The sequence below is a fragment of the Ammospiza caudacuta genome, chromosome 2 (genome assembly GCF_027887145.1).
Source record: "Ammospiza caudacuta isolate bAmmCau1 chromosome 2, bAmmCau1.pri, whole genome shotgun sequence".
Taxonomy (NCBI): domain Eukaryota; kingdom Metazoa; phylum Chordata; class Aves; order Passeriformes; family Passerellidae; genus Ammospiza; species Ammospiza caudacuta.
Window position 1 is genome coordinate 46,749,743 of NC_080594.1, and position 25,793 is coordinate 46,775,535.

The 25,793-nt window shown below is 38.8% G+C and overlaps 1 protein-coding gene across 1 annotated transcript in view; it reads right to left on the minus strand.

Moving 5' to 3' along the window:
* GUCY1A2 (guanylate cyclase 1 soluble subunit alpha 2) overlaps positions 1 to 25,793 on the minus strand; it is a 137,050-nt gene that overhangs the window by 34,822 nt on the left and 76,435 nt on the right. Inside the window, exon 6 of the mRNA XM_058825719.1 lies at positions 8,642 to 8,785. Coding sequence (XP_058681702.1) covers positions 8,642 to 8,785 — 144 coding nt within the window. The remainder of the gene's footprint in view (positions 1 to 8,641; positions 8,786 to 25,793) is intronic.

Sequence of the window (25,793 nt, forward strand, 5' to 3'; positions counted from 1 at the left end):
GCTCAAATTTTTTTTTTCTTTTTTATTTCCAGCTGCACCTAATCCAAAACTACTCATGCAGTAGCAGACAAGAAAGAGGGGAGAAGGTGTAGATGGGACAAGGCTCTTTCTTGAATCTTTTTCTCCAGGCTGCATCTGGATGAAAGAAGGAGCTAAGTTAGCATTGTCATCTAGCCCACAGATGCCCAAGCTGCATTATCCAGGAGGATATGTTACTTTTGCACACTGTAAGGCTACAGCAGGTATAACACCATCTCCTTCTTCTAGGGGAGGGTCAGGATGAAGATTTGCCCCATTCACTGCCAAAACTTACAATTTATGGTACACTGTGACTCCAGATAAAGAAATCCATTTGGATTAGGTGACTAAACTGTTGGGGCCCTTGGAAGAGACACAAACTGGGTATCAAGTGATTTACTGGTAGTTCTAAAGCAACATATTGTCCAGTTTAGAAAAGAGAATGTACATAACTGAGATTACAACAGCAAATAAATATCACCAGCACTGGACAGAATAGGCGTCCTTATTTTCAAGCCGGCAGACCACAAAGCAGGTGCTGACAGCTCAGTCACTGAAGGGAGAGGCAGATGCTCGAGCAGCAAAGGGCAGCAGCTGCCTGACAGCATCTCAGCAGCTGGAAACAGACACTGAGGTAGTAACCACCTCTACAGCTTTAAAGGGCATGGCATTTGCATCTCTCTCTGAGGCCTCTGGGATCACCTGTGCCTATTAACCCAATGAGGCAGCAATTCAAGGCTAGCATTTTCTGGGCATGCTTACTGCATAAAAGCCAATCAAGCACTATTTTTATGCATAGTCTGTGCTGTTTCTCAGTGTATTACCGCTTATCTTCTGTGAGTCCTTGCATGTTTGTGTATTTTCATATCACTACCTTTTTGAACTTTTGTGTAATGTTTTTCATCTCTTCTCCATCTCAGGAGATAAGAAAAATACTCTTGTTGTATAGTGGAAACCAGACCTTTTAATTTTTATTTGACAGGAAACATAATGGAAGAAGAGAACACACATTTAGGACTTAGGAGAAATAAAATTTCAGCTCTCTGCTACCCTAGATTCCCTAGCCCAATTCTTTAAATATTCATTAATCATTTCAAGTTTCATATCTCTATTATATATAAACATATAACATCATTGTACATCAGGCAATTCTAAATTTAGATTTTTGTCTATTCTTCCCTTCATAAAGATGCAAAAATATCAACCTTTTGAAATGCTGTATGCAGCACAGATTTAATTATTTATTCACCTGGAGGATTGCATTTCTGTTGTTATTATTGCTTGGTTTTGTCTGAATAAAGAATCAATGTACAATACCAAAACCAGAAAATTTCAGCTTCAGCATGGGAGTCCTCCACTGACTGTAACAGTCAAGGCCAGAATGTGAAGTTCTGGCAGCTGCAAAAAATGTCCCAACCCAAGCCCGGGAGCAAAACTGTATCATAGGATATCTTCCATCCTAGATAAATGAGAATGCAGAGGTCTTTTTCCTCATAAAGAATACAAGTTTAATGCTTTACTCTCTTTAAAGTTCTGGGTTTTTTCTCCCCAGGTCATTGTCCCAGTAACTATTGGTATTTAGTACTATGAAGTGAGTTTTGATCAGTGATTCAACAAAAGCTGGTAGATATGCCTGGTAATTTGTTTTTTTACCATAAACTGTTCTCAGCCAAGAAGTGTTTTCTATGGAAAATTCCCAACCAGTTCTACTGCTAGCCAGACATCTGGAGTGTTAGTTGGAGGCGTTTGTGTCTGGAATGACTGCTGAACCGTGAGAGATGTCACACCGTGACCTCAAAGCTGACCCCACAACCCAGCTGCATATCCTGTGCTCCCTGCAGGGATCTAAACCTTGAAATCCTTGCTGGTTTTCCCTGTGCACGTAGTTATAGCACCTAGAGAAGAAAATGAAAGTATCTGCTCACTGTGAGGCACCAGGACAAAGCCATAAGCTAGGTGCAGCCATCACAGCAAGGTTTAGTCTCCCTTGAGGAACAGGAAACGTGACTGAATTACAGAGGCGTTTTCACACGCAGCCAGATCTGCATACTGTGAGTCAAAGAGCTGTGAACATGTAGTAATCACTGTGAACTAATAAACAGTGGGAAAGTTCACAAGGTGCCCTGTGTAACAGCCCTGGGTTCTACAAACATGTTTTATCTCTGCCACAGGGTCAAGTAGAGATGGAATGGCACTTGTGCTTCCTACGTGCCAGAGACGAAATGTCAGAGAACTCATGGCATGAGAGGAGAACGGCCAGGTCTAATGACAAAACCTCTTCTCAGCTGATGCTCACGTTATTAATTAGCCCCTTGCTTGTCTTTTAGGTCTCTCTCTCCCAGCAGTCATTAAAAAAAAATATCTCCATAGCTTTCTAGTTTACTCAAGTTTGACTTACACTAGGTTGCCAATCCCAATATGATGCCTCTGCCTGAGCAGGTGGATCATTATGTTGTGTAGAATCAACTCCTCGTAGCTCTGAAAATCTACCTTTAGCACCTACAGCAGACTTTACCTAAGAACTGAAATGTTTGCCATCTGAAAGAGTGAACAACCCTTTGGGAACCTCCCCTCTTCAGCAGACTAAGTGCCAGTCTAATTTTTCAGACCAGATTCTTCATTATAAATCTCACTTTGCCTTGTTACTGCAACATATGCAGTAACACTGTCCTACAATGCATCTAAAATACAACTGTATTTGACAAAGTCACTTCAAAAGAAAAGAAGCTGCAAATAATGGGTGCAGTTTGGGATTTTTAAAGATCATTACTAAAATCATGCAAAAGGAAGCAGTTGAGTGAAACTGACTGTAGGGCTGAGGAAAGTGAATTTTCCCTTAGAGTGGTCTAACAAAACTTGCCATTTCCCACATTCCTGGGGAAATATGCTTCAATCAGCTCCTCTCTTTTTACATTTCCAAAGGCACTGGGCCAAACTGAGGAAGTGCAATCATGAACTCTCCCACATCCAGGGAATCATCACCAGGGCTGATTTTGTCTCACCATCTCCCAAGCATGCTGTAAAGAAAAGGTACTAAGCTTCCCTGATGTGCAGCTCTGAATGGCCCCCAAAACTGCCATGATGCTCTAATGCTGGTAAACCTGTAAAACTACAAGCTCTTGAAAACCTCTTACTGCAAAGGTTTCTTTTGTGGAACTGTTTCTGATTTTTTTTCCTTTCAACACAAGGATATTTCTAATTTCCAGTAGTTCTGCAGGCTGAAGTAGGATATTCTATACCTTCCAGAGTCTGATGTAGACATTAGGTACAAGGCGAAGTTGCTAGGAGACCACGGATGGAGCAAGGAGCATTGCAGGAACGCAGCAGCTTTTCACACAGGGCTGATGAGAATGCCTGCATCAGCACTCAGCCCTTCACAACTTAAACCAAACCAGACAACCTTTTGCTGCTTACGTAAAGATGTACTTTTCAATAGAACCATTAAATTGTTATAAAACCAGCACACCGTAACCTGAATAATAAGCAAGGAAGGAACACTGAAAAGGATAACATAGACAACACCTGCTGCCCTCTCTCACTGTTTTTGGGAATGGCCCCTTCACTTAAAAAAATAGAAATCCCACATATACAAACAAATGTTGGCACTTCTATGTGGGTCCCGGACCCAAGTGGCATATCACTGAAATACAAAGGGAAATACTTAATGAACCAGCAGAAGATGGTATGCACTCTAAAATTCATTGCCTATCTCCATGTTATTTAGGAAAGTGTGTCACTCACTGTGGCCATAAGCCATTACAATCTACAGAGCCTTTTTGACTCTTCTGTGCCTTTACTCACAAGTCAGAGTTCATGCTAGTTAAAATTTACCACTTGGCAAGCAGAGATTAGAGGTTTATCAAACCTCAGGTTTTCATTGTTTCAGTCACCATGATCGCTAGTATTAAAATAGATAACATAAACCAAAACTAATGCTGCAAGGTCATACATCTTAGACATGCTAAATTAATGGTTCTACCTGTAAAGCTTTGTCTGTCTCCTATATATGGAAAGCTGAAGTATGGAAAGTCTGGATCACATCTAAAATTCAAATGGAAAAGCTGTGACAGATCAAAGCTGTGAACCTCTGTTTCAGTTCAGCTCTTTTCAGTGGGATCATCCATGCTGAGAGGTCATTAACCTGTTCACTCCTGAGGTAGGACTTACCTGACAAATATTAATTCATATATTTCATTATAAATTAGACACTGCAAGCATTTCAGATGAATACAGACTAAATTTACTCTCTTCATTTAAGAGGGAGCTACAGTAACAATTTTAGCCATACCTGTTCACACTGTTAGTGTTTGAAATTAGATGAGGTTAATGCCTACACTGTTTGAGTGCAGCCTACAAATCCAATAATAAAATAGCTTTGGCACATCTGAAGGTGATGATTAGAAGCTTCAAGTGATAATAAAGAAACAACTGATCCTAGTACCAGATTATGTGCCATGCAAATGCAAGGTCCCATCTACCTCACCTGAGAAGAAATTAATCACATTGAAGCCAGCATCAGCTAGAAATGTTCTGCACTATTCTGTTTAGAGTATTTCACAAACTAGTCATGAGAAAGTGAGCAAAAAGGTAGGGGCATGTATTTGCTTTGGCTTGGGATTACAGTATTTACAGGTCTAATTCTCATGTTATGGTAACATAAATAATTTTAAATATAGATGAAATTTTTCTGCTGTAGCAAAACATCTTGCAATGTGTTTTGAATTGCTGTGGTAGGGCTCAATCATTATGCTTTAGACAAGAACACCTGCACACAATTAATCTAAATAATTGTAGTTAATTTTAGCAGCTTCATGTAAATAGTTTACTTTTCCTCCGAGTTCCCAGTTCTTATCTCTTCATGACCCTATTACATAAACCTTCATATACCACAAAATGAAGCAGATAATTTTCTTTCAGGAAATCTCATTAGAGGAAACTAGGTATGTTCTGTCACAGCAGCCCTTTTGAAAAGAAAAACTGAAAAGAAGGTCTTCCTCTTTCTTTGGGATATACACTATACATTGATTAATTAGATAAACTTTGAAGCATAATAAAAATTTATCCAAGTAATAATATTCTCTAGGAATTCCATATCTGCACTGCAACCTTTCACTGAAGGTCAATGCCCTGGAGAATTCCTCTTACAGTATTATCTCCAGCTATTAAAATTAATATAATTCCACTTTAGCTAAAAAAATAAATGTAGTAAAGTAAAAAGCACATCCTATACTCAAGTAACACTCACTTAAATGTAGGAGGCAATTTTAAATCAATATTTTCAGACTAAAGTCATAAAGCGCTACATATAAATAGTTGTACAGAATATAAATCAAAAGACGGCTTCCAAACTAAAATTTTATGCTGAAAGGACAAAAATCTATATCAAATTCTACACACAGTATCTGAAGCAAAAGTCTCTCTCTTGTACTAAGGCCTTAGCTCATTCTAAAGTAACAGGATTTTGCCTCTAGTAGAACTGAGTTTTAAAAAAATCACGCAGGGACCTGAAGCCTCCTCCATCATTCACAGGGGAATGATCAGTCCGTTTTCTGTTACAAATATTTCTTTCCAAGAGGGCAGGCTGTGTTACAACACTGATGATAGGATTTGTGTGCTGTGCTGTAATACAGCTCGCTCTCTCTTTCTGCAAAATAGCAGTTTCTCATTACCCTTCAAGTGCCAGGCTGCTCACACAGGTTTAAGGAGTGCTGGCACAGAGTTCCCATCCTGCTCATGCATTTGTGCTGCCTCTGGCTCTGCTGGAAGTGCCAAATGCTTGAGTAGGTGTGAGCTGCACACCACGGTTCTCTCTCATCAGCATGCTACGAGCTCTGACTCAGAGCAGGGAGCATCATCTGGGTACAAACCAGAGCTGCTTGGTACACCTGGCCACCATCCTGAGGTCCATCATGTCGGTTCTCTGCTCGTTTTTTCTACCTCTGCCGGGCTCAGGACTGAAGGCACTTGAGACGGTGGTTCACATTCAGACTCAGGTGTTTATTGTTTGTTATCAGTGAAAGAGCCTCCCAACCATAAGCTGTGCAGCCTTTCATTAGCAAGGCACAAAATGCCTATCTCTTCTTACAAGGTCACTTAAGACTAAACTATCCAATTAAGAAATGACACCTGGATTATTTGCCCTTTTAACCCAATAACTGATCCCTGGAAGCCTGCAATGCAGACTTTTCTGTCCAACTACAAAACATCACCCAAACCCATGAAGAAGAAGGTGAAGAACAACCTGCCTCCAACCCTAAAACTACCATCTTGCTTCATGTTTATTACTACGTTCTAAAACCCCAAACTCTTAAGTTTTCCACTCTGTGATATTACCCACAATTCCAGTGCTATTAAAAAATTTTGGAAGCTTTCTCCACAGCCTCAGGTCAAATGCAGTGCTGTCTTGCAAATCTGTGCCTTCAGCACAGAAAGTTTAAAATTCTCAGCATCCAGGGTTCCATCCAACACATGACTGCTCGCTGCCCACACTAGCATTGCTCTAAGGGGCAGATTTTTCATAACATCTAAATGGTTGTACAAAGAAGTTATTTTTGTGATCACTACAATGAACAACACCATATGATAACAGTGTACCCAGATAACAAGCCTCATTTCATCATCTACTAATGCACTTGATAGATGAAAATCTATATTCCTGTTTATGTGATATGGTATTTTTAAAATTTATTCGTTTACTTTTTCATCCTGACTTTTTGAGACCTGAAGTGTCACTTAATAAGATATTCACTGCTATCACAGGGATGAACATTTCAAGAACCACAAAAAGTAAATCCTTGCATTCTGGTGAATTCAGCCCTGAGATGACAACAAAAGACATCCATCAAAGCAATTTAGAAAATACATATATTCCGTAAACTTTCACACAGGGCAACCTAAAAGTAATTTCATAAATTTAAGAGCTGTCCAAGCACTTAACCACATACACACTCGGGGCCATGATAACTTTCCTGATAAGCTCATTCAAGTGATTGACCACATCTCCCTTCTATCCAATCTGAACTTTCCCTGAAGCTGCTTTAAAACATTTTAATGCACATGGAACATTTGCTAACGGGAATCTGTGGCACAATGGGCCCCTTCATGGTTTTTTTAAGTGAAAAACTGCAGACTAACAAAAATAGGGGTCACTCTAGCCAATTTAACATTGTCTGGAAGGCAAAAGTCATGCCAACTGAATTTAGAAATTATGAGTATGTTTTTAATTATGATGATCATTGAAATACCCACTAGGAAAAATTATGCATTCCTTGCCACTTGTAGGAGGACTCATGTGACAGAGCGTAGAAGCTCACAGCATAGACATCCACATTTAGGTTAAGTACATAAATCTCCCTTACAGACAACTAAAAAAGCCCACATTTTTAGGGAGTGATTCATCTTGTCCTAGAGTAGACAGCTAAACTAGGACAAACTAAAGTAGACTTCTTCAAAAGTCTTTATTGCAGTAGTTTACAGGGTAAAGGTAGCCACATGAGAGGAACTCTAATCTTAATAAACTTTAAAAAAAAAAATCAGAACATCAGAATATCCTTCTATGAAAGATAAGCTTTATTTTTAAACACAGCTTCCAGATAAGGTACAAAGGTAGCAACATTCTACAATATCACCATCCCTCCTGCCCTGAAATCTATTACACCTAAAACCAAAAACAGAACAATTAAGAAATTAAGATGAACTTCTCAGTACCTCTACTTTCAGTTTAAGTATGATAAACTTTTTTCTTCTGAATTCTAATGGAGGTTTATTAGCACTCTTTGAAAATACTTGGTTATTCCCAGCATTTTATTCCAAACATATTTCCTCTACGATGTTTTTATGTCTTCCTTTAACAGGTTTTGTTATGCAGACAGTGAAAATAAGAGGATTTTTCTGAAAAATAATGTGTGTTAATGAAAACAGTCACAAAAAGTGAGTCTCAGAGTAAAACATACACCTTCAAAATCTCCCTACAATTGAAGCAATGACTCAAAAGAAAGTGAAAATATGAAGAGGCTCTGGAAGACAGCTTTCCCAGCACATACCAGTGTAGTTAGCACATATAACTGCCGTTAATTATTGGAAAAGCAAATAAAATGAATCAAAAATATATTTTTTAGTAGGATTAAATTAACATCTGTTTGAAATAGTTTTCCATCAAAACTGAAAATGCTATGTCTTCTGGTATCTTCAGTCTTTTAATGCTTATTTTGTGTTCAATGAATGTTCACATGAAGTTTTAATAGAATTTTCTTCAAGATGCACAGTCCAACATATTTTTTCAGAATGGTATTCTTTTGAATATGTTGGTATAGAACCAAATGAAGCAGAACAGCAGAGGAGCTTGAAAATGTTACAAAAGGACATCTGGTTTTTCCCCCATTGTAACAAAGTAGGGAACGGAAATGGCATAGCTTGGGAAGGAAGCACATTAACAGTGAGAAAGTGCAGGCAGTCCACAGATTCTTCTTTCATGCAGGTTTACACCAATTTGGAGAAGGGGCCTGTGGCCCATCAGAGCTGCAGACATAGTGATGCAAGAGTAAACACTCTGGCACAGAACACAACAAAATTAAGCGGGTCTGTGTATCACTGACTAGCTGAGAGTAAAGAGCAAAGGGGTTACCTTAATCGGGCTTCCATCTGGAGTAAGAACCTCTTCTGAAAGCTCCATCATCTTCAGTGCCATCAGGGCAATGGCTTTGGCATGACTAAGGCTTTTCTTATGGAGCCCTGCTGCAACGCAGTACGCATCACCTATTGTTTCCACCTGCAGCAATCAGACAAACCCGGAGTTATGGTGTGATAATGAGAGGGGAACCCTGCCATTAGGGCTGCAATCAAACAGTTGCTTAAAACATGTGAGCAAAACACCCATAAATAAGCAATTAGACAAAAGAGCATAATTACCTGAGTCTGCAAACAGGTACAGTGAAAACCCAACAAGCAACACCACAGTGGTTTATCACCTAATAACCAAAGAAGATTGTCTAGAATAGTGTATGGCATCGGCTGAGATATGACAACATTCTCCCACAGCAGTAACACAGAAAATTGCATTTTCCTAAATGAGAAATCACTTGCAGCTTCATTTTATACTATCCTGGCTAAGTTTGCTGTTGGGTAAGAGTAGCACCACATAATTATCACTCATAATTAGTATTTGATATGCTAGAAAATTATATCAGGAAGAGAATTAGAAAAAGCAAAACATCACCATAAAAAACAGTGAAGACTATCTAACTTCTCATTAGTGGATAGCTCTTCCTGGTATAATTTATGAAGAGATGCTACTGCTACAGACTTTTGCCTGCACATTTGTCCCTTATTTTCAAATAAGAATTGATGTCTCTCTCTACCATGCAGGATGTCTTACTCTGCATTCCCCGCCTGCAGCCATGAAGTTCAGCAGACAGAGCCCTCTGGTTTCTTCAGGCAGGCCTTACTGCTCTCTTATCCTGATCTGCTTTAAAAAGAGCTGGCCCCCAGGAGGAAGTGGGAGCAAAATGAATTGCAGCAGCCCTCTGGCTCTGGATAAAGGCAGCCTGAGAAACACTGCAGCCCTCTAGGCCTGCAGCTTTATTTACAGCATTGTGTTTTGCAGTCTGTTTGCTCACACATCTGTAACATTCTCACACAAAATCCATTAACATGAGCCCAAGCAGACCTCAAGGATTAGTTTAGTTTTGTTGACATAACTAATCTGGCTTTCATTCTGCACACAACACTACAGGAATGCCAGAAAATGCCTCAGCAAAGACTAGGGTAAGAAGAAAGCAAGCAGTGAGAAAGCAGTTATTCAGAGAATAAATATAGCTGATTCATCTCTCTGCAGAGAATCTACTAAGTAGTAGGCCTGGATCTTCTCAGATTAATCTCCTGTGATAAACTGATAAACTGTATAAATAATACCTGAATAGTAAGCATCACATGTAAACATACCCAGAGTATGAACCTAGAACTGGTTGAGCAAATACTTCCCACCACCAAACTTAATCTGCTGCAAGCCCATAGTGAAGTTTGCCACTTTAACCCTTCTGACTGATTGTGCAGGAGGATGTAAATATAGATAAGAAGCTGAAGGTTTCTCCTGAGATGAGACAATCATTAGAGATCCTTCAATACTCTGAAAGCTCCTAATAGTACTTGTATATAGACCAAAACACATAGGAGCAATCAATACTGCTGTCTGCCTGTTTGCCTTATCTCAGGATGACTGTCCACAAGCAGCAGACACTACCAAAGCCCTGCAGTTTAGGAGTTTATTTTTCCAAAGATAAATGGGTGGGCAAGAATATATCCATGGCTGGTGAAAAATGTAGAAACTGGGCAAAAAGACAAACAAGCCCAGTGAGAAGTATCAGAAGTTAAAAAGACAGTCTTGAAGAAATAGATGTTTAAAAATACTCTAAATTGGAAGGAAGCATTAGCAGAAATCCATTGTCATTCTTTAAAATCATGAATAAACATCAAAGAGCTTACTACAGAAAGAGCGGAGTCTGTGATGTCAGATACAAAAATTAAATACAAATTCTGTTCCTTGTTGAATGTCCCAATTTCAGAATTGCTTTTTCACTAAAGTTGGTTGCATAGATGTGGGATCAATACTGTTCCTGCAGTGTTCAGACAAAGCTACTTATTTTGTTAGCTTCTTCCCCCTTGGAAATTTCCATAGCTGAAATTTAACAGCTAAATTCCACACACTGAATGTACTGTACTACCAGAAAAACGGAACTGAAGCTGCCTCATATTCATCTTTATACAAAAATAAAAACTGTAATAATGCCATTACTCTTTAAAGTGCTTGTCCCTATGGAGTTCATCTGACAGCAATACTGGAGAAGTAGGGGAAGGACTATGACTGCTTAGACTGACCTGGTAGTTTAAACTGGATGTGATGAGTACTGACAGGTCTGTCTAATGATTTATCATTCTGTAACCCTGTTTTCAGTCACTTCTAGGGTCTTTCTCAACTAAGCATTTAAGCTGAAATTTTCATTACAAGTACCTCCACGAAACTTTAACCTTGGTTCCATCCTTCTTCAAAACCAGATTTGACAAATCTTCCGAAAGTTCCAGGAGTTCTTGTAATTCAGATTGTCCATGGCATTTGCATTTGGTCCACTTGTATGTAGTCATAAAATTATTGAATGTTTTTGGTTGGGACACTTCAAGATTATCTAGTTTCAACTCCCCTGCCATGGACAGAGACACCTTCCACTAGACCAGGTTGCTCAGAGCCCAATCCAACCTGGCCTTGAGCACTTCCACGGATGGGGCACCCACAGCTCCTCTGGGCCTGTTTTAGTGTCTCAACACCTTCATTGTGAAGAATTTCTTCCTTATATCAAATACCGTCACTTTTGGTTCACAACCAATGACTGTTGTCATGTAACAATAGGCCTTGGTAAAATGCCCCATTTATACATCAAAGGTCACAACAAGATCTTTTCTAGGTGGAATAACACAACTCTCTCAGCCTGTCTTCACAGGAGACATGCTCTAGCCCTCTGGTCATTTTTGTGGCCCTCCTCTGGACCCACTCCAAGACATCCATGTCCCTTTTTTGCTTAGGGCACCAGAGCTGGATGCAGCACTGCAGGTGGGGTCTCACCAGAGCAGAGCAGGAATCACCTGCCTTGACCAGCTGGCCACATTTTCTTTTGATGTATCACAGAGTATGGTTGGCTGTCTTTGACTGCAAGTACACATTGCTGGCTCATGTCAAAGTTTTTATCTACCAATATTCCCAAGTCCTTCTTCAGAGGGATGGTCTCAATCCATTCATCCACCAGTCTTTACAAATACCGGAGACTGCCCTGAGCCAGATGCAGAACCTTCACTTGGCCTAGCTGAGCTTCACAAGGGTATATGAGGACATTAAAATAGAGACTGTAACAAGAGTGATACATCACACTTCAGAATTTCAGGCTGGGCCCTTGAGTGGGTCAGATGCACACAGGGAAGAAGGGAATTTCTCTTGTCTCAGCTGAGGACTAGCAATTGGACTAGAAACACAAAGTACTGCTCATAGCTTGCTCCAAAGTATTGCCTGGGTAGATCATGAAACTGTGCACACCACAGAGCAACCTACTCCATAAATATGCAATGCCAATAGGATAAAAAGAAAAGGCAGGCACTACTCAAAGTGTCTAAAAATTGCTGCACTCAGATCTATTTGATACACTTTGAAATGATGATATACAGCAATAAAAGTCCAGAGAAAATCTCTACCATGTGATAAACTAGATTCTGAGTTTTTGACTTTGTAATGTGACTTTTAAGATGCATTAGTAGTAGTATATTCGATTTTTATATTCTTCCTAGATACATATGCAGGAAAAGATATTTTGCTTTCAATCGTTTAAGACTGGAATGCCTTATGCTGCTTCTGTAAAAAAGTATTAATATTCTTCTGAATATTAAAGCCGTTTTTGCAGATGACTGACAGTTTACCATTAATAAGAATTGGGGTTGGGGTGGTTTTTTTTTGTTTTTTTGGTTTTTTTTTTTTTTTTAATTAAACTGTAGTTTTTTACTGCTCCTAGTAGTTCTAGCTACACACTGATTGCCTGGACAACTGTTACCAACTTTTCATCCCTTTTCACCGATTTACACTTACCATAACCAGGTTCACTGGAGTTTTCATTAACTGGGAATTAATACACAGTACCACAGAAAAGAAGTTGAACTTGGATTTCAAGAAAAAGACCAGTTTCTAAAAACTGCATAACAGAATTTTTATTGTTAACTAACAAATGAAGAATCCAGGAAACTTTGCAGCTACTTACACCGCTATACAAAAGCCTCCTCTAAAGCCTTCTTTAACTCTCAAGTCACTGTAACTGTCCAAATGTTTTCCAGTCAGGCCCTCAAAAGATCTTATATTAAAATTAATAATTAGTTGAAGTGCTGTGTACTCTACACTTCAGGGAAACTTTCTTGACTGGTATCCCAACACTGCTGAATACTGAAGAGTGATAATGCATCCAATTGCAGCAAGAAGCAAACACCTCCTGCTTTCAAGAAGTCATTTTCTATACAGCCAGCTCCTGTTAGTCATCAGTAGATACTGTATGCCTGCTTTAGATGTGAACAGCAATTTTTACAGAGGGTGAACCCTATAGTAACTGTCTTACAGTCACTTATCCTTAATTCATAACCATTTGAGATGGAATGTGATTGCAGATCAACTCAGTAGCACAGAAGTCTAAATGTAATTCCGTTAATTCTAAAGTGCCATAGAAAAGAGATTAACAACCTGATCCCTGGGCAGCTCCAACAGGTCTCTTCCAACTATCAGTAGCTAAAACTTATGCTGTCTTTTGTTATTAAACTGAGAAACTGGAAGTTTTAGCCAAATGATGTTCATGCATATAAAGTCAGGGTGTTGTTTCAGTGACAGTTTTTAAGGGAAAATGTGGTGCACTGATGTAACATCCCTGCTTTGCATCCTTCATCCTGAATTCATGAATATGCACCAGCCATTAACTTTCTGAACTTCTAGAGGTAACAAAAAAACTGAAGTGTCACACTTCATTTCACAGAGTGTCATACATGGGGCAGAGTTACCGTTTTTTAAAGTAAAACCTGAAATAGCAGGCTGAAGATTTTTCACCTAAAATACTCAGGAATTCAAACACTCAATTCTAATGAGTCCTACTCAGAACCTTTTTCAAAGCACAGCTTGGAAATAAACATAAAAAATGTAATTGCACAGGTCACTTTGAGGCAATTCTAATCTGAAATTTCTACTGCAATCAGAAATATTAAATACATTGAAAGAAGTAGCTGGAGGGAGAACAGGCTGTAGTTTTAGTCCTGTCTCTCTCAGCAGGTTTCCTGTGAAAACCTAATATATAATTTGTATTAGAACTGTTACAATGGAGTACTCACTACTATTTTTTTCAGGTGAGAGACATAAATAAATCTGAGTGCAGTTTGTGTGTTTTTAATGGGTTAAATTAGACTCATATTAATCAGGCTTCTTTGTTTATAATCAAAATGAAATACATACCAAAAATGGGTCTGAAAATTCAAAAGTTTCTGTCTTTTTTCAAGAAGAAAACCTACCTTTAACAGCATGTCTTTTGTAGATCCTTCACCTTCCTCTGAAGGGTACTTATGTACTATTGTTTTCATCTCTAAAATACTCACAGGGTTGCATACAGATCTATTATCTCACTCATAAGGGTTGCAATATCTAGTACCCATTTAACCTAAAATAATTTATGTCACTGTCCTTTATAGCCTGGTTCAATGGTGTTTTTTTAAAAAATAAATTGGAAATAAAAAGTGACACTGCTTTCCAGTTCAGGATAAAGAACCACAGGATATTCCTGCTACACACAAATGACCAGAATATAGGATTACTTTGGAAAGCAAATATATACAAATTTCATATCAAATGTTTGTTAAAGGTTTCTCTTCGTTGAAAAAAGGGTCATATTTGAGGAAAAATATATATATGGGTAATCTATATAAGTGTATCATACACATACAGTTTAGATAGAATAACCAGACTTAGATATTCTTTAGCCATGTCTTGATTTCTTACCCTTCTTTTTATAGAGTAACAGATGTTTCTTCCAATTGAATTGAGTTTCCATATGCATCAAATCCTGCTTGTGGTCTCCCCCCTTTCTGCTATTTTAATCACCAGAAATATTTATTTCTGCTTAAGTAAGTATGTGTTCATAATCACTGTAATTTTAAGTTGGCAAGGAAACTTGGAATATTAAACAATTTTCCTATGCTCCACACCCTGTTTACAGACACAGTGTACAAAGTATATGCTATGTTTAGCTGAAGAGAAGATCATTACTAAATTGTTTCTTATCACATATGAGTAATCTGCCAATAGCCTGAAACTATCCTACTGCTGGGAGATAGTCTATAAAACTTTATTTTGTAAAACTGAAATAATAACAAACAGCAGTTGCAATTACATCAGTTTCCTCTTAAAGAGCTTGAAAGTGAGAAAAACAGAAATAATGAGCAGGGAAAGGGGTAATGCTTTAGGTAATTGCAGTTTAATGCTCTTCTGTTAATCACTTAACTATTCTCTCTGAGAAAACTAACTTTTCTAGTTTTTGGTCTTTTTTTAATCTGCACTGAAGATCATTATTCTCCACCTTAACCTGCCTCTCCTTCTGCCTGTTTCCTATGCATCTTTACCTTCTCCCACAAAAATAGACACACTGTTCTCAGTGCATAAAATGTTTACTGAGCATTAACACTTTTCAAAACACAGTATATTAAAGAAAATCTAGAATTTTAAAATATATCTGTGTTTTATAAGAAAATCTGTGGGGTGTTTTTCCTGATAATAACATTATTTGCACCTGCATCAATCTACAGTTGATACCAAAAGGGGAGACAGGTGAATTGTCAATTTGCTCTAGGGCTGGGCTGCCATCCTGAGTGACTTAACAGGCAGGATGAGGCTTAGGAAATTCAGTAAGGACATGTGCAAAGTCCTGTCCCTGGGAAAGAATTTCTCTGGAGCTGATACAGCCAACTTCCTGAAGAGTGGCTCTTTGGGAGAGACCCCGGGGGTCTTGCTGGGCAGTCAATGTCACATGGGCCGGGAGCCAGTCCTGGGAGCAAAGAGGGCCAGTGACATTCTGGATGTATGAACAGAGGCCAGGGAAGTGCCAATCAGCCCCCACTCAGCCCTTGTTAGACTCAGATACCACATCCACTTTGGGGGTCCTCAGTGCAAGACAGAGATTGATAAACTGGATCCAACTCTTTGGGGCCAGCAAGACAGGGCTGGAGCACCTGGGAAAACAGGCTGGGAGAGCTGAGCTTATCCAGACTGCAGCAGACATGGTTTCATGGCACTTGAGGGGATACAAGTGGGCTTTCCACAGTGGTGGAGGGTGAGAGAGCAAGAGAAAAAATGAAATCAGCATCCTTATGAATTAGGAAACAGGGAAACCTGTGAAACTTACTGACAAAAAGGTCTTACTCAGATAAAAAGAAGCTTTTTAAAGCAATCAAGCATCTGCAGACAGTGAAGATTTCCATAGATACTTCAGCAAACATGGGGATAAGGAACATAATCTTTTTATTTTAGGTGGTAAATCTCAAAATGAAAATGCTATAAAGAAATTTGCTGTATGAGCCTGACATTTCATAAGTAGCTCACAAAGCATCTTTTATTTCTTCAAGCAACCACATTCAGTACAAGTGCAGACCATTATAATGCACTATTTTGGCAGATTCTAAAATAATCCAAGATATAACTATATGCTATTCCCTGTTCTCAAATACAGCCATTAATTACGTTACTAATTGTTTCAGTGGGACTGAGCAATGACGAGGTGTTTTGACAACAATCATCACATTCATTCATATAATGTATAGAAATTCAGGCTTTGAATTAATCACTTAAGTATTCTAAGGGACCCTATTGAGAGACAACAGAATATCTATGCCAGTGGTGATGGGAGTTAATCCAGTGGCACTATAACAAAAATCAAGGAAGGCAGGAAGAAATAACTTGAGTGGATACTGATTGTATGAGAGAAATCAAAATGCAGAAAAAAATTCCTTTAGCCCAGTTAAAATACACTCTGTGCATTAACTATAACATGGCATCAAACTATAACATTATTAAATAACCATAAAACACATGAAAAGTAGATGGCACTAGCAGAAAGAAGCAGTATTTCAGCTGCAGCTGCACCTTACAGACCGTAAGCTGCCAAGATGTAGCAGCTGTAATCTACACAGGTGAGATTCAGTTCACCTAACCAGAAATATGTCTAATATAGCAATTTGAATATGAGCTATTCACTCGCAATTCTCTTCATGATCAATGAACCCAATGGGAACTCTTGCAGTTACCTGACCTGGGCTAAGAACCTCCTTCATAAACAAAAGTCTACCACTTAAAAACATTCACACTTACCCTATAAAATCAAACATTCCTCTGTTGACTGTGAGGATAAGTCTAATTATTAACTCTATGCTAAAAGTAGCGTATTTTCACCTCTACCTCAGAACTGTAGAAAAGGAAGAATTAGCAAGACTATGTGAAGAGGCAGAAGGGCAGATTGAACCTCTGAAGGTCACAGGGGCAGGTCAATTTTAAAAGGAGGACATGGCAAGTTCTGCAAAATCAAACAGTCCTTTAGGAAAGCTGATCTCTAGATTGCCAGAGGAACCAGTGGAAAAACCTTCTACACTCCAGAGATCAGTTTCCTTTCCTGTCTTCGATATTAATCCAGAAAAGCATTTATTAGAGGTATAAACCTTAAGTGATTCTTATGATGACCTTAACAGCAAACCTTAAGTGATTCTTATGATGACCTTAACAGCAAAATCAAAGCCTTCTAGCATATTATTTTGATTTGAAGACCTGGATTGGTTTCTTAATGAGCAAAGTCAAAGTTCTATTTGTACTCCTCAGCCTAGACTTACTGGAGCACATCTTAGCTTCCTGCACACCCAGGCTGCACTTCCATGGCAGCATATATAAATATTAAAGGCGATGGTTTTGTAAGTTTCATCCCAGCATGAGGCCAAAATTCAGGATATGAATGAACACTGGAAATTATCAGAGCCTCCAGTAAAGACCTATGCTTTCACACAATATTCATTATCCTGTTTATCCATATTTCATTCCATCTGCAAGACTGAACTACACAGTACCTCAAAACTATGTACTTCTTTTATGAAAGCTGAAATGTCTTCCTTCTAAAGGAATTCAGTCAAATTCAGCTTCAAGATGAAATTCTTGCAAGTCTAACTGTAAAGGAAACCTTTGAAGTTATTAGTATCTCTCAGTGGCTTTTCTTTCATCTGTTTTCTGCCCTAAGTTGTACAGCAGGAGAATACAGAAAAGGCTGTGGTATGTGGCAACATGGTGCTTCAGACTTTTCATTTGGGCTTCATTATTCCTGTCCATGACTTCTAGTCCAGCAGCAAACAGGACAGCGTTTAACTGGTATGGGACAAAAACTGAAGAAAATGGAGATTCTGTCCTTTTTTTAAGTCAGCAATCTCAGCACTCATCACAGGAACAATTTATTTGATATTCATATTCTACCTCAAGATGTTATTGACATCTCCCATATTTCCTTCTACCCAAATCATTCTCACAGTATCTCTGCAGATCAGTCATAACCTCACAATGTTCTAATTCATGATGGAGCTCACATTACCAAGTGTCAGTCATACAAAAATGAAGCTTTAATTCAGTATACTCATCTATACTCTTTCTATAGTAACTGAAGAGAAAAATGAATTTTCAAGGCATGACACATTCCATCCTGAATTCTGTAAACCTCTTTTTTTCCCATTTCCTACAGCAGGATGCAAATGTGTGTGTCTTTGCTTAATTGCCTGCATCCATGCCCAGACTGTCACTTGATATGCAAGACCCCTCCCATGCTGTCACCAGCATGCGTTTCTGGGCATTGCCTGAAAAACAGGTTCATGTGGGCCACAGGCTTAGTTTGTGAGACTCCCAGAAGACTCTAGGGGAGCTCTGTGCCTTTGACAGTGCAGCACAGTGGGCATGTTCCTGCTCCCACAGCATACCCCAAGCCAGGAGAAGGACTGCATGAGTGTGCTGACTGCTAGTGCTACGATACCACTGCTCAGCACAACAGCAAGATCCTGCTTAGCTCAGAAAGTCCTGGCTCTGGCCACGCATATTTTGGCATGCAGGTCAGCGGATGTTATTAATCACTAAGTGCAGGGAGAGCAGATGTGAAGTATTTTGGGCAGCTTATGGTACAAAGACTTGAACAAGTCATTTAATCTAAAACACAGATTCTAAGGAAAGAAATAACAAATAAACATGCCAGAGGGAAACCAGATAAGGTTATTTCCCTGTGACATTAAGTGTGTGTGCTCTTTCTCTGGAGGTGGTGTAAGTGCAGTTGAGAAAAGCCTCCTCTGAGCTTGGACTAGGTATTCTTGATCCTGAGGTAGGTCTAGATACACATTTCTGTCTACATTGCAATGAGTGAATACTGTCCTTTTTCAAATGAAATAAAATCTATTTGGTTTTATGCTGTTTCTGAATACAAATTAAGGCCTAATTCTGTTTGCATTTTGAAGTTTTCTCTAAGTTTTTTCTACTGCAAAGATTTGTCAGCAAAGCTTTGAAACAGTTGAATTTTGCAACACTGCTTAAGCTTAACAATATCCTTCAGCATACAGCACTACTTATAGATTTCCAAATCTCTGGTATATTATAAAAAACTTTCTGCTTTGGAAAGGATTATAAAGTTTTCAAGATAGGATCTGAGAACACAACTGCTTTCAAAGAATGTCCTTCAGTTTTTACTTAGTGTTTCACTCTCTTAGCTTCTGTCTCTAATGTTTTTAAAATCAATTCCTAAGCAGTGAAATCTTGTGCCCAAGTTTCAAGGTAACTTTGCAACACTTTTTATGACATGACATTCCGCTTTTGGAAATTCTTCAGGAAAACTCCTCCTGTGTGAGAAGGGAGGGATTACAGGCATCCCCCTATGAAGTTCAGAACTCTGTTATTCTTGTAAAGCTCATTTTTCAAAAGAAGTGACTTCCTATAAAACCAAGCTGCTTGCCCAGGAGCCTAATTAAGAAGCAATTGCTCTTACCAGGCCTGAGGGCATCTTATTTTTAGTGAATTTAATGATGTTACACACTGGCAAGTTCAGGAGCATTTTGCAGGAAGAGCTGTGTTTGAACTCTTTCTAAAGCACCTACTTAGCAGTCTTAAGCACAGATCTTTCAGTATGCAATATATGGAGAAACTCTTTCATCTACACTGTAATTCAGAGTGCTACTTCCTTTACAGAAGAAAAAAGGCAAACAGTATTTGCCATGTAGAATTACTACCTAGTATCTTAAAAGAGGGGTTTTTTTCAGTAGTTAAAAGAGTCATGCCAGAAGACTTGCGGTCTACATGACACCAGCATCAGGTTTGCACACAACAGCCACAGAATACAAAATTCATAGTGTATAAATGATTTCTCTCTTCCGTAGGAAAATATGAAACTGCAAAAATCAGACTAATTATCTCTGATGAACAGAAAACTTCCTGGCTGGCATTCTGCCTACTGCAATATCGAAGTGCAGAACTACTTAACAAAACATGAAAATATTAAAATAATCATGTACGACCCAAGACACACATTTCAGTTTAATGTGATTGTCCTCTCAGCGTAAGTGTGGTCTTAACTTGCCAGAGGTATCTCCAGTATTTAAACTCCTAGTGAACCAGAACACCCTCCTCAAGGTTATGCAGGCTTTAATTTATGTGTCCTGAAATTCCTATGTCATCCAGTTTCTATAAACTTACTTAAGTATCCTCCATGTTAATTTAAATAATTAATAAATTAAGGATCAGTTATGAAAGCTATTTGCATGAATGAAAATGTTCCATCTTGGTACACGATAGTCCAGCCAGAGTGCTAAAAAATGTAAAGGGCCAAAGCAGATGGAAAGTGAAATTAATTTTCTCCAGTCCCTCAGAGGTACCAAAATTTAGAAGGTGGAAAAACTGGAGAGAATAAAACAAAGGACATAGCATCAGGGACATAGCATCTGTGTGCTGCAAGAGGGAATGCCCTTGGCCATGCCTCCTGTCTGGCCGCAGTATGTGGGCTGGCTCCTCAGTTTGGAGCAGGGAGGACACCCTTCTCGGTCCTATTCAAGTTAAAGCTTATAGCCAGGCTTCACATACAAACTGAGGACTTGGAAAGTGCTCACAGGACCTGTAAGCTGGACACAGACTCTAAGGCTCCTATGCAACTTGAGAGAAATGGACCAGGGCAGTTACAAACAAAAGTGTGCATTCCAGATGAGAGAAAAGTGAAAGGAGAGAGACCAAAAAAAGAAAAAAAAAAGAGAAGGAACTATATACAAGTATGGTATTAGTGAAGAAGTAGAGAAGTAGTTGTATACAGAAACAGAAGTCCCAGGCTCTTTAGAGGATTCTTGGGTGATGTATTGCAGGAGAACATGCACAGATGTTTTAGTGCCTTGTGCAGGGCTGTGTGTTTATAAAGCAAAGAATAACTCTTCTGGAGCCTGAGTGTCTATTTGCTTCATTTGCAGATCTCCCTGAAGACAGAAAGTGTAAATCGTCCACAAGGCTGGAGAAAAATATATGCTTAAAGGAATGGGAAGTCTTAAAATATTCTTGAGTTCTTGGGTGGTGTTACACCAGAACTGCAGAGAAAATCCGTGGAACATTTTGTGTTTCTTTTTTTCTTCCCTTAGGGTTTTTCTTCCCCGTAACCCAAGAACACTTCTGAGTTCCCCAAAGAGAGAGCTGCCCTGGCTTTGCTCTAACTTCATACTGGAGTGAGACATGCCAGTGTGCCAGCAAGTCCAGGTACAGGCAAAGACTTCAAGGAGGAGAAAGTGTCATTGCCAGCTCAGACACAGGAGAAAGAAGGTTCAGGAACCCTTCATGGTGGGACCCAAACAGAGCAGTGTGCTGAAGGCAGCTCTACCAGGCTGGGTGGACTGCAGAGAGAGCGAGCTTCTGGGCTATGCAAATTTTTTTCTATTGCCCATTTTCTTCTATTACACATTCAAAACTCACTGACTTTAAGCTATCAGGAAGAAGCAACACCTGGTTCACTGGTAATCCTCAGAACTGCACCATTCCATTTTTATAAAAAGGTATCTTGTAATATTTTATGTGTTCTGTATTGCTCATGTAAGAGTACCACTATCATTTTATATAACTTAATTGCATTTCTTGCATTTTCTAAATGCCTAAGCTGAAGTTTAGAATTTTAAAACTTCTTCAAATGGCCATGTTTTTACACGGAACTTAAAAGGTTAAAGCTGGATGGAAAGATAGCAACAATAGTAGCCATAGATTTTACATGAAAACTTGGAGACTATGTTTTTTAACTTATGAAACATAAAGCCTGGAAAACTTCAGAATAATCTGAAGCTCATGACTCTGCTTACTGCTTATTCTTTAGTCATTATAGCACTGATAGTAAGGTTGAGAACAATTATTTGAGTACAAGTATGTACAACTACTTGTATTTGAGTACAAGATGTATTAGTTCTCAAGAGAGGACGGTCATGGCACTGAGAATGTACTGGTATTTTCTGTGAAACGAGTACAGATTTCTGCAACTTGAACTACCAGTACAGAAATGCAAAGTTATATTCTTAGAAAATGGGAGTTTAAAATTACATTTTAAATACAAACATTTTTACATATAAACATTTTTCAAAACTGGTGAGTATCAGTCTTGAATGATTGCAGGTAAGTTCAGATTTCCCATCATTTTTTAGTCTTGGGTCTTTACAATGAGCAAACATTAAGGCTGTATACAGTGTTAGGCATATAAAATCAGAAAATAAAGATGTAACATACTAAGCGTATCATGTTGCCAGGAATAAAAACCCATGGAAGCTGCATGTGGTACCGCTCAGAGAGAGTGCCAGTTCAGCCAAATAATGAAACCAAAAAGAAAGCAGGAATCCACACAGCGAAGTGGCGGATTCTGACTGCAAAATGAATGTCTGTAATTATACTGTCTCATATAAATAATCAATAAACTTTCAATTAAAATGTTTACGATGAAGATGTATAGCAAAGAAATTCTGGCAGCTGACCACAGTTCATTTTCAAAAAACATTTAGGACTGTCTGCTTAGACAAGGAAAGCGGGACTTAGGACTTCAGAGAATGTGAAGTATAGCATCAGAGAAAATCTATTATGTCTTCAAGGACAAATTCTGCTCTGTTTAGAGAAAGGACAAAGAAACTAAAACCTACAGGATCAGGCCTGGTTCTGCTCTGTTTGGCTTGACACTACCCAGCTATGCAGCCAAAAAAACGTGCACAATAAATGCTGCCTTTAAATAAATGCTGCCTTTACACAGTTAAAGGGTGCAAGAGGGAAATGCTTCAGAAGGGAAACTGAGGGGGAAAGAGCTGAGAAAGTAAGCCTACAAAGGCAGAAGGACTGAACAAGAAACAAATATTGTAAATGAGCCAATGTCAAATACATATTACATGAAGGAGAAACAGAAGCTGTGGGAATCTTAAGCAGGGAAGATTTCAGACCGCAGGGTTAAGTCTAAATGCCAGAAGACATGGCTGCAGCATATCTAAATAGCTTGTTTGATAAAGAGATGGCTTAACTGAAGCACCATTTCCCAGTCCTTGGCTGATAAACAACAGGAACTCAGAGGCAGAGCAAAACAGGTCAAAAGAGGCCAACAAGTACATATTTTACCCAAAGCCACAGCTTTCAAAATGTACTGAGAAATCTCTCCCATGACTTCTGCTCCTGGAGTCCATGCTTTTACTTGCATGTCCACAAACACCAGCTTGCCAAGCATCTGCAGCTACACTGACCTGGACTGCACTCCCTGCTTGACTTTTTCTCCCACTCCTCAACCTCAAGCCAAATAAACTAGCTCTGATAGTCAGCAGCCCCAGTTTCCAAATGCATCACCAGGTCTCAGCTCTTTCACCTCCTTGTTCTTCTGTGATTATCATGAGCATGTCCCTCCTAATCTTTTCACCAAGGCTATATATCAGCAGATTCTTTCCTAAGTTTCACTCTCTAAAACACAGATTCTTCTAGATTGCTAAAACTGTCACCCAGGCTCATAGCACCGTGCCTCTCAATTACGGCAATGCTCTCCCTCAGCCTGGACAAATGCAATCTGTCATCATTGCTATCCATTCAAAATACTGCTGTGAAATTCATCTCCTGAGCCCATCATCTGTCTGTGTCATTCTCACCTGTGCCTCCATCCATTGGATAAGCTTTCCCTACCTCATCAGTTATAGCTACTTACTTTGATTTCCAAGAAATTTCAAAGTCTAACTCATCACCCTTCAGCTCTCTCCAAGCATTTTCAGTCTGTATCCAAAAGCTTATTATGCTTGCCCTCTATGTCTGATTAGTTAAATGTGAGGATCTTTGTTCTTTCTGTGCCATATTTCTCTATAAACATCCCTGGATGAACAGCATGAGACAAATGAAAATACTACATTCATTGCAGCATTAGAAGCAGTGAGGTTCTGAACACAAAATTCTGTAACAGTAAAGCTGGGTAAATAATTTACAGCATGGAATTTATTTATTGTATTTTACTTAATTTTCTGTTTACAAAATGGTGCATTTGGTTTTCAGATGTGTCCACCAAATAATCTTTGCAAATTATTCTTGCCATGCTGCTTAAAAACAAGCAAATTTAAAAATATATGTATTTAGGTCACATGATAAATTTCTGTAGCCTAGTTACACAAATATATCTTTGAGGTGGCCTGGGTACAAGTAGTGGTGATTAAGTATCTAAAATTGACTACCTGACAATAACTTATAAAATCATAATTGTTGTGGTGGTGATTATTCCTATGCATAAATATTCCTTCTTAGTGTTCTCAGAGGACTCAACCAACCTTCTCTGCAGTTAGATCATAGAGTTTTGCATACTTTATATCCTATTCCCATACAGCCGTAATTTTCAACAAAGGATATTCTGAATGCTTCAAAACAGCTGAAATGAATCACCTGGGAACACAGTGAGTGAACACACAGCATGTGAAGCAGGGTCACCAGGTATCCTCCTGGCTCTGGGTTAGCATTTCCTCAAGTCCTCTTCCTGAAGCTGGGTCATAATCCAGTGCAGCAACATTAGATTAACACAAATTGAGATCACACTCACCATCTTTTCAAACAGCACCACCACATCAGTTTTCAAATTAGGGCTGGTACCTTCCACTGCATTCATGTCCCAAGATGGCCTTTGGCTTCTGAGCATTAGGAAAACAAACCCCTAAACCAGGAGCCCAAAACTTCTTTACAGTGTACTTGTTTACTTTGGTAAACTGCCCTACCAACCTTTAGCTATACCATTTTCAGTTTTATCTGTGGTACATGCTGTAGCTTTTCAGCCATGATTATTATTTGGATGGGTAGTAATTATTTTTCAATTCCTTTTAAAGTGCATTAAAGGCTAGAAATGAAAGGAGCAGGACATTTTTGAGACCTTTTTCTCTACAGCCTATCAACAAATACTATATTAAATAGTTTGAAAACTGTTAGTTTGCAAACCTCAGGCATGTAATAAAGTCAATATATAATTTTACAACCACATCTCTTTTCTCTTGTGCATTAACATATAAAAAGAGACTTGCTCTATTTCTTCTATCACAATATTAAAGGCATTCCATATACAAAACAGTCTGTAGGTTTCACAAGATAATTACACTGCTAATATCTTCAGTGCATTTATTACATTCTACCTCCCCCTTTTTTTCACTCAAATACATACTGGACACCAAATCCATTTAAGAGAAGTGTAGATGAGCTCTCTAAGAGTTCTCTAATGGGACCAGCATGTGTGACATTTCCTTTAGAGCATGGCACACCTGCACCATGTCCCATTCATTACGTTTACTATGCATAGACATCTGCTGTCCTCTTCCTGTTTTTCAGTGGAAGTTGAAACTCCTTATAATAACGTTTTTTAGTGAATGCTCTGCTCCTCATGGAAAATTTATTTCTTTCAAGGGAAAGATAAATGCCTAAGCCCTAAACCATTCAAGTCAAAGGTGAATGCCTCTGAGGAGCTGAAGCCTGGCTTAGGATTCATCACTGTGCACTTCTTCATTGTTAGAACGCTGTGGCTGATGTGTCATTTAAAGGAAACCAGGCTATAATACAGGAGATGTGTATTTCTACAAGAAAATGGGAATATGAGACCAATAATCCCATGGGAGTATCACGATGACCATTTCATATTCAAGCATTTGAGTTTCAATGGTCATATTTCAGATCT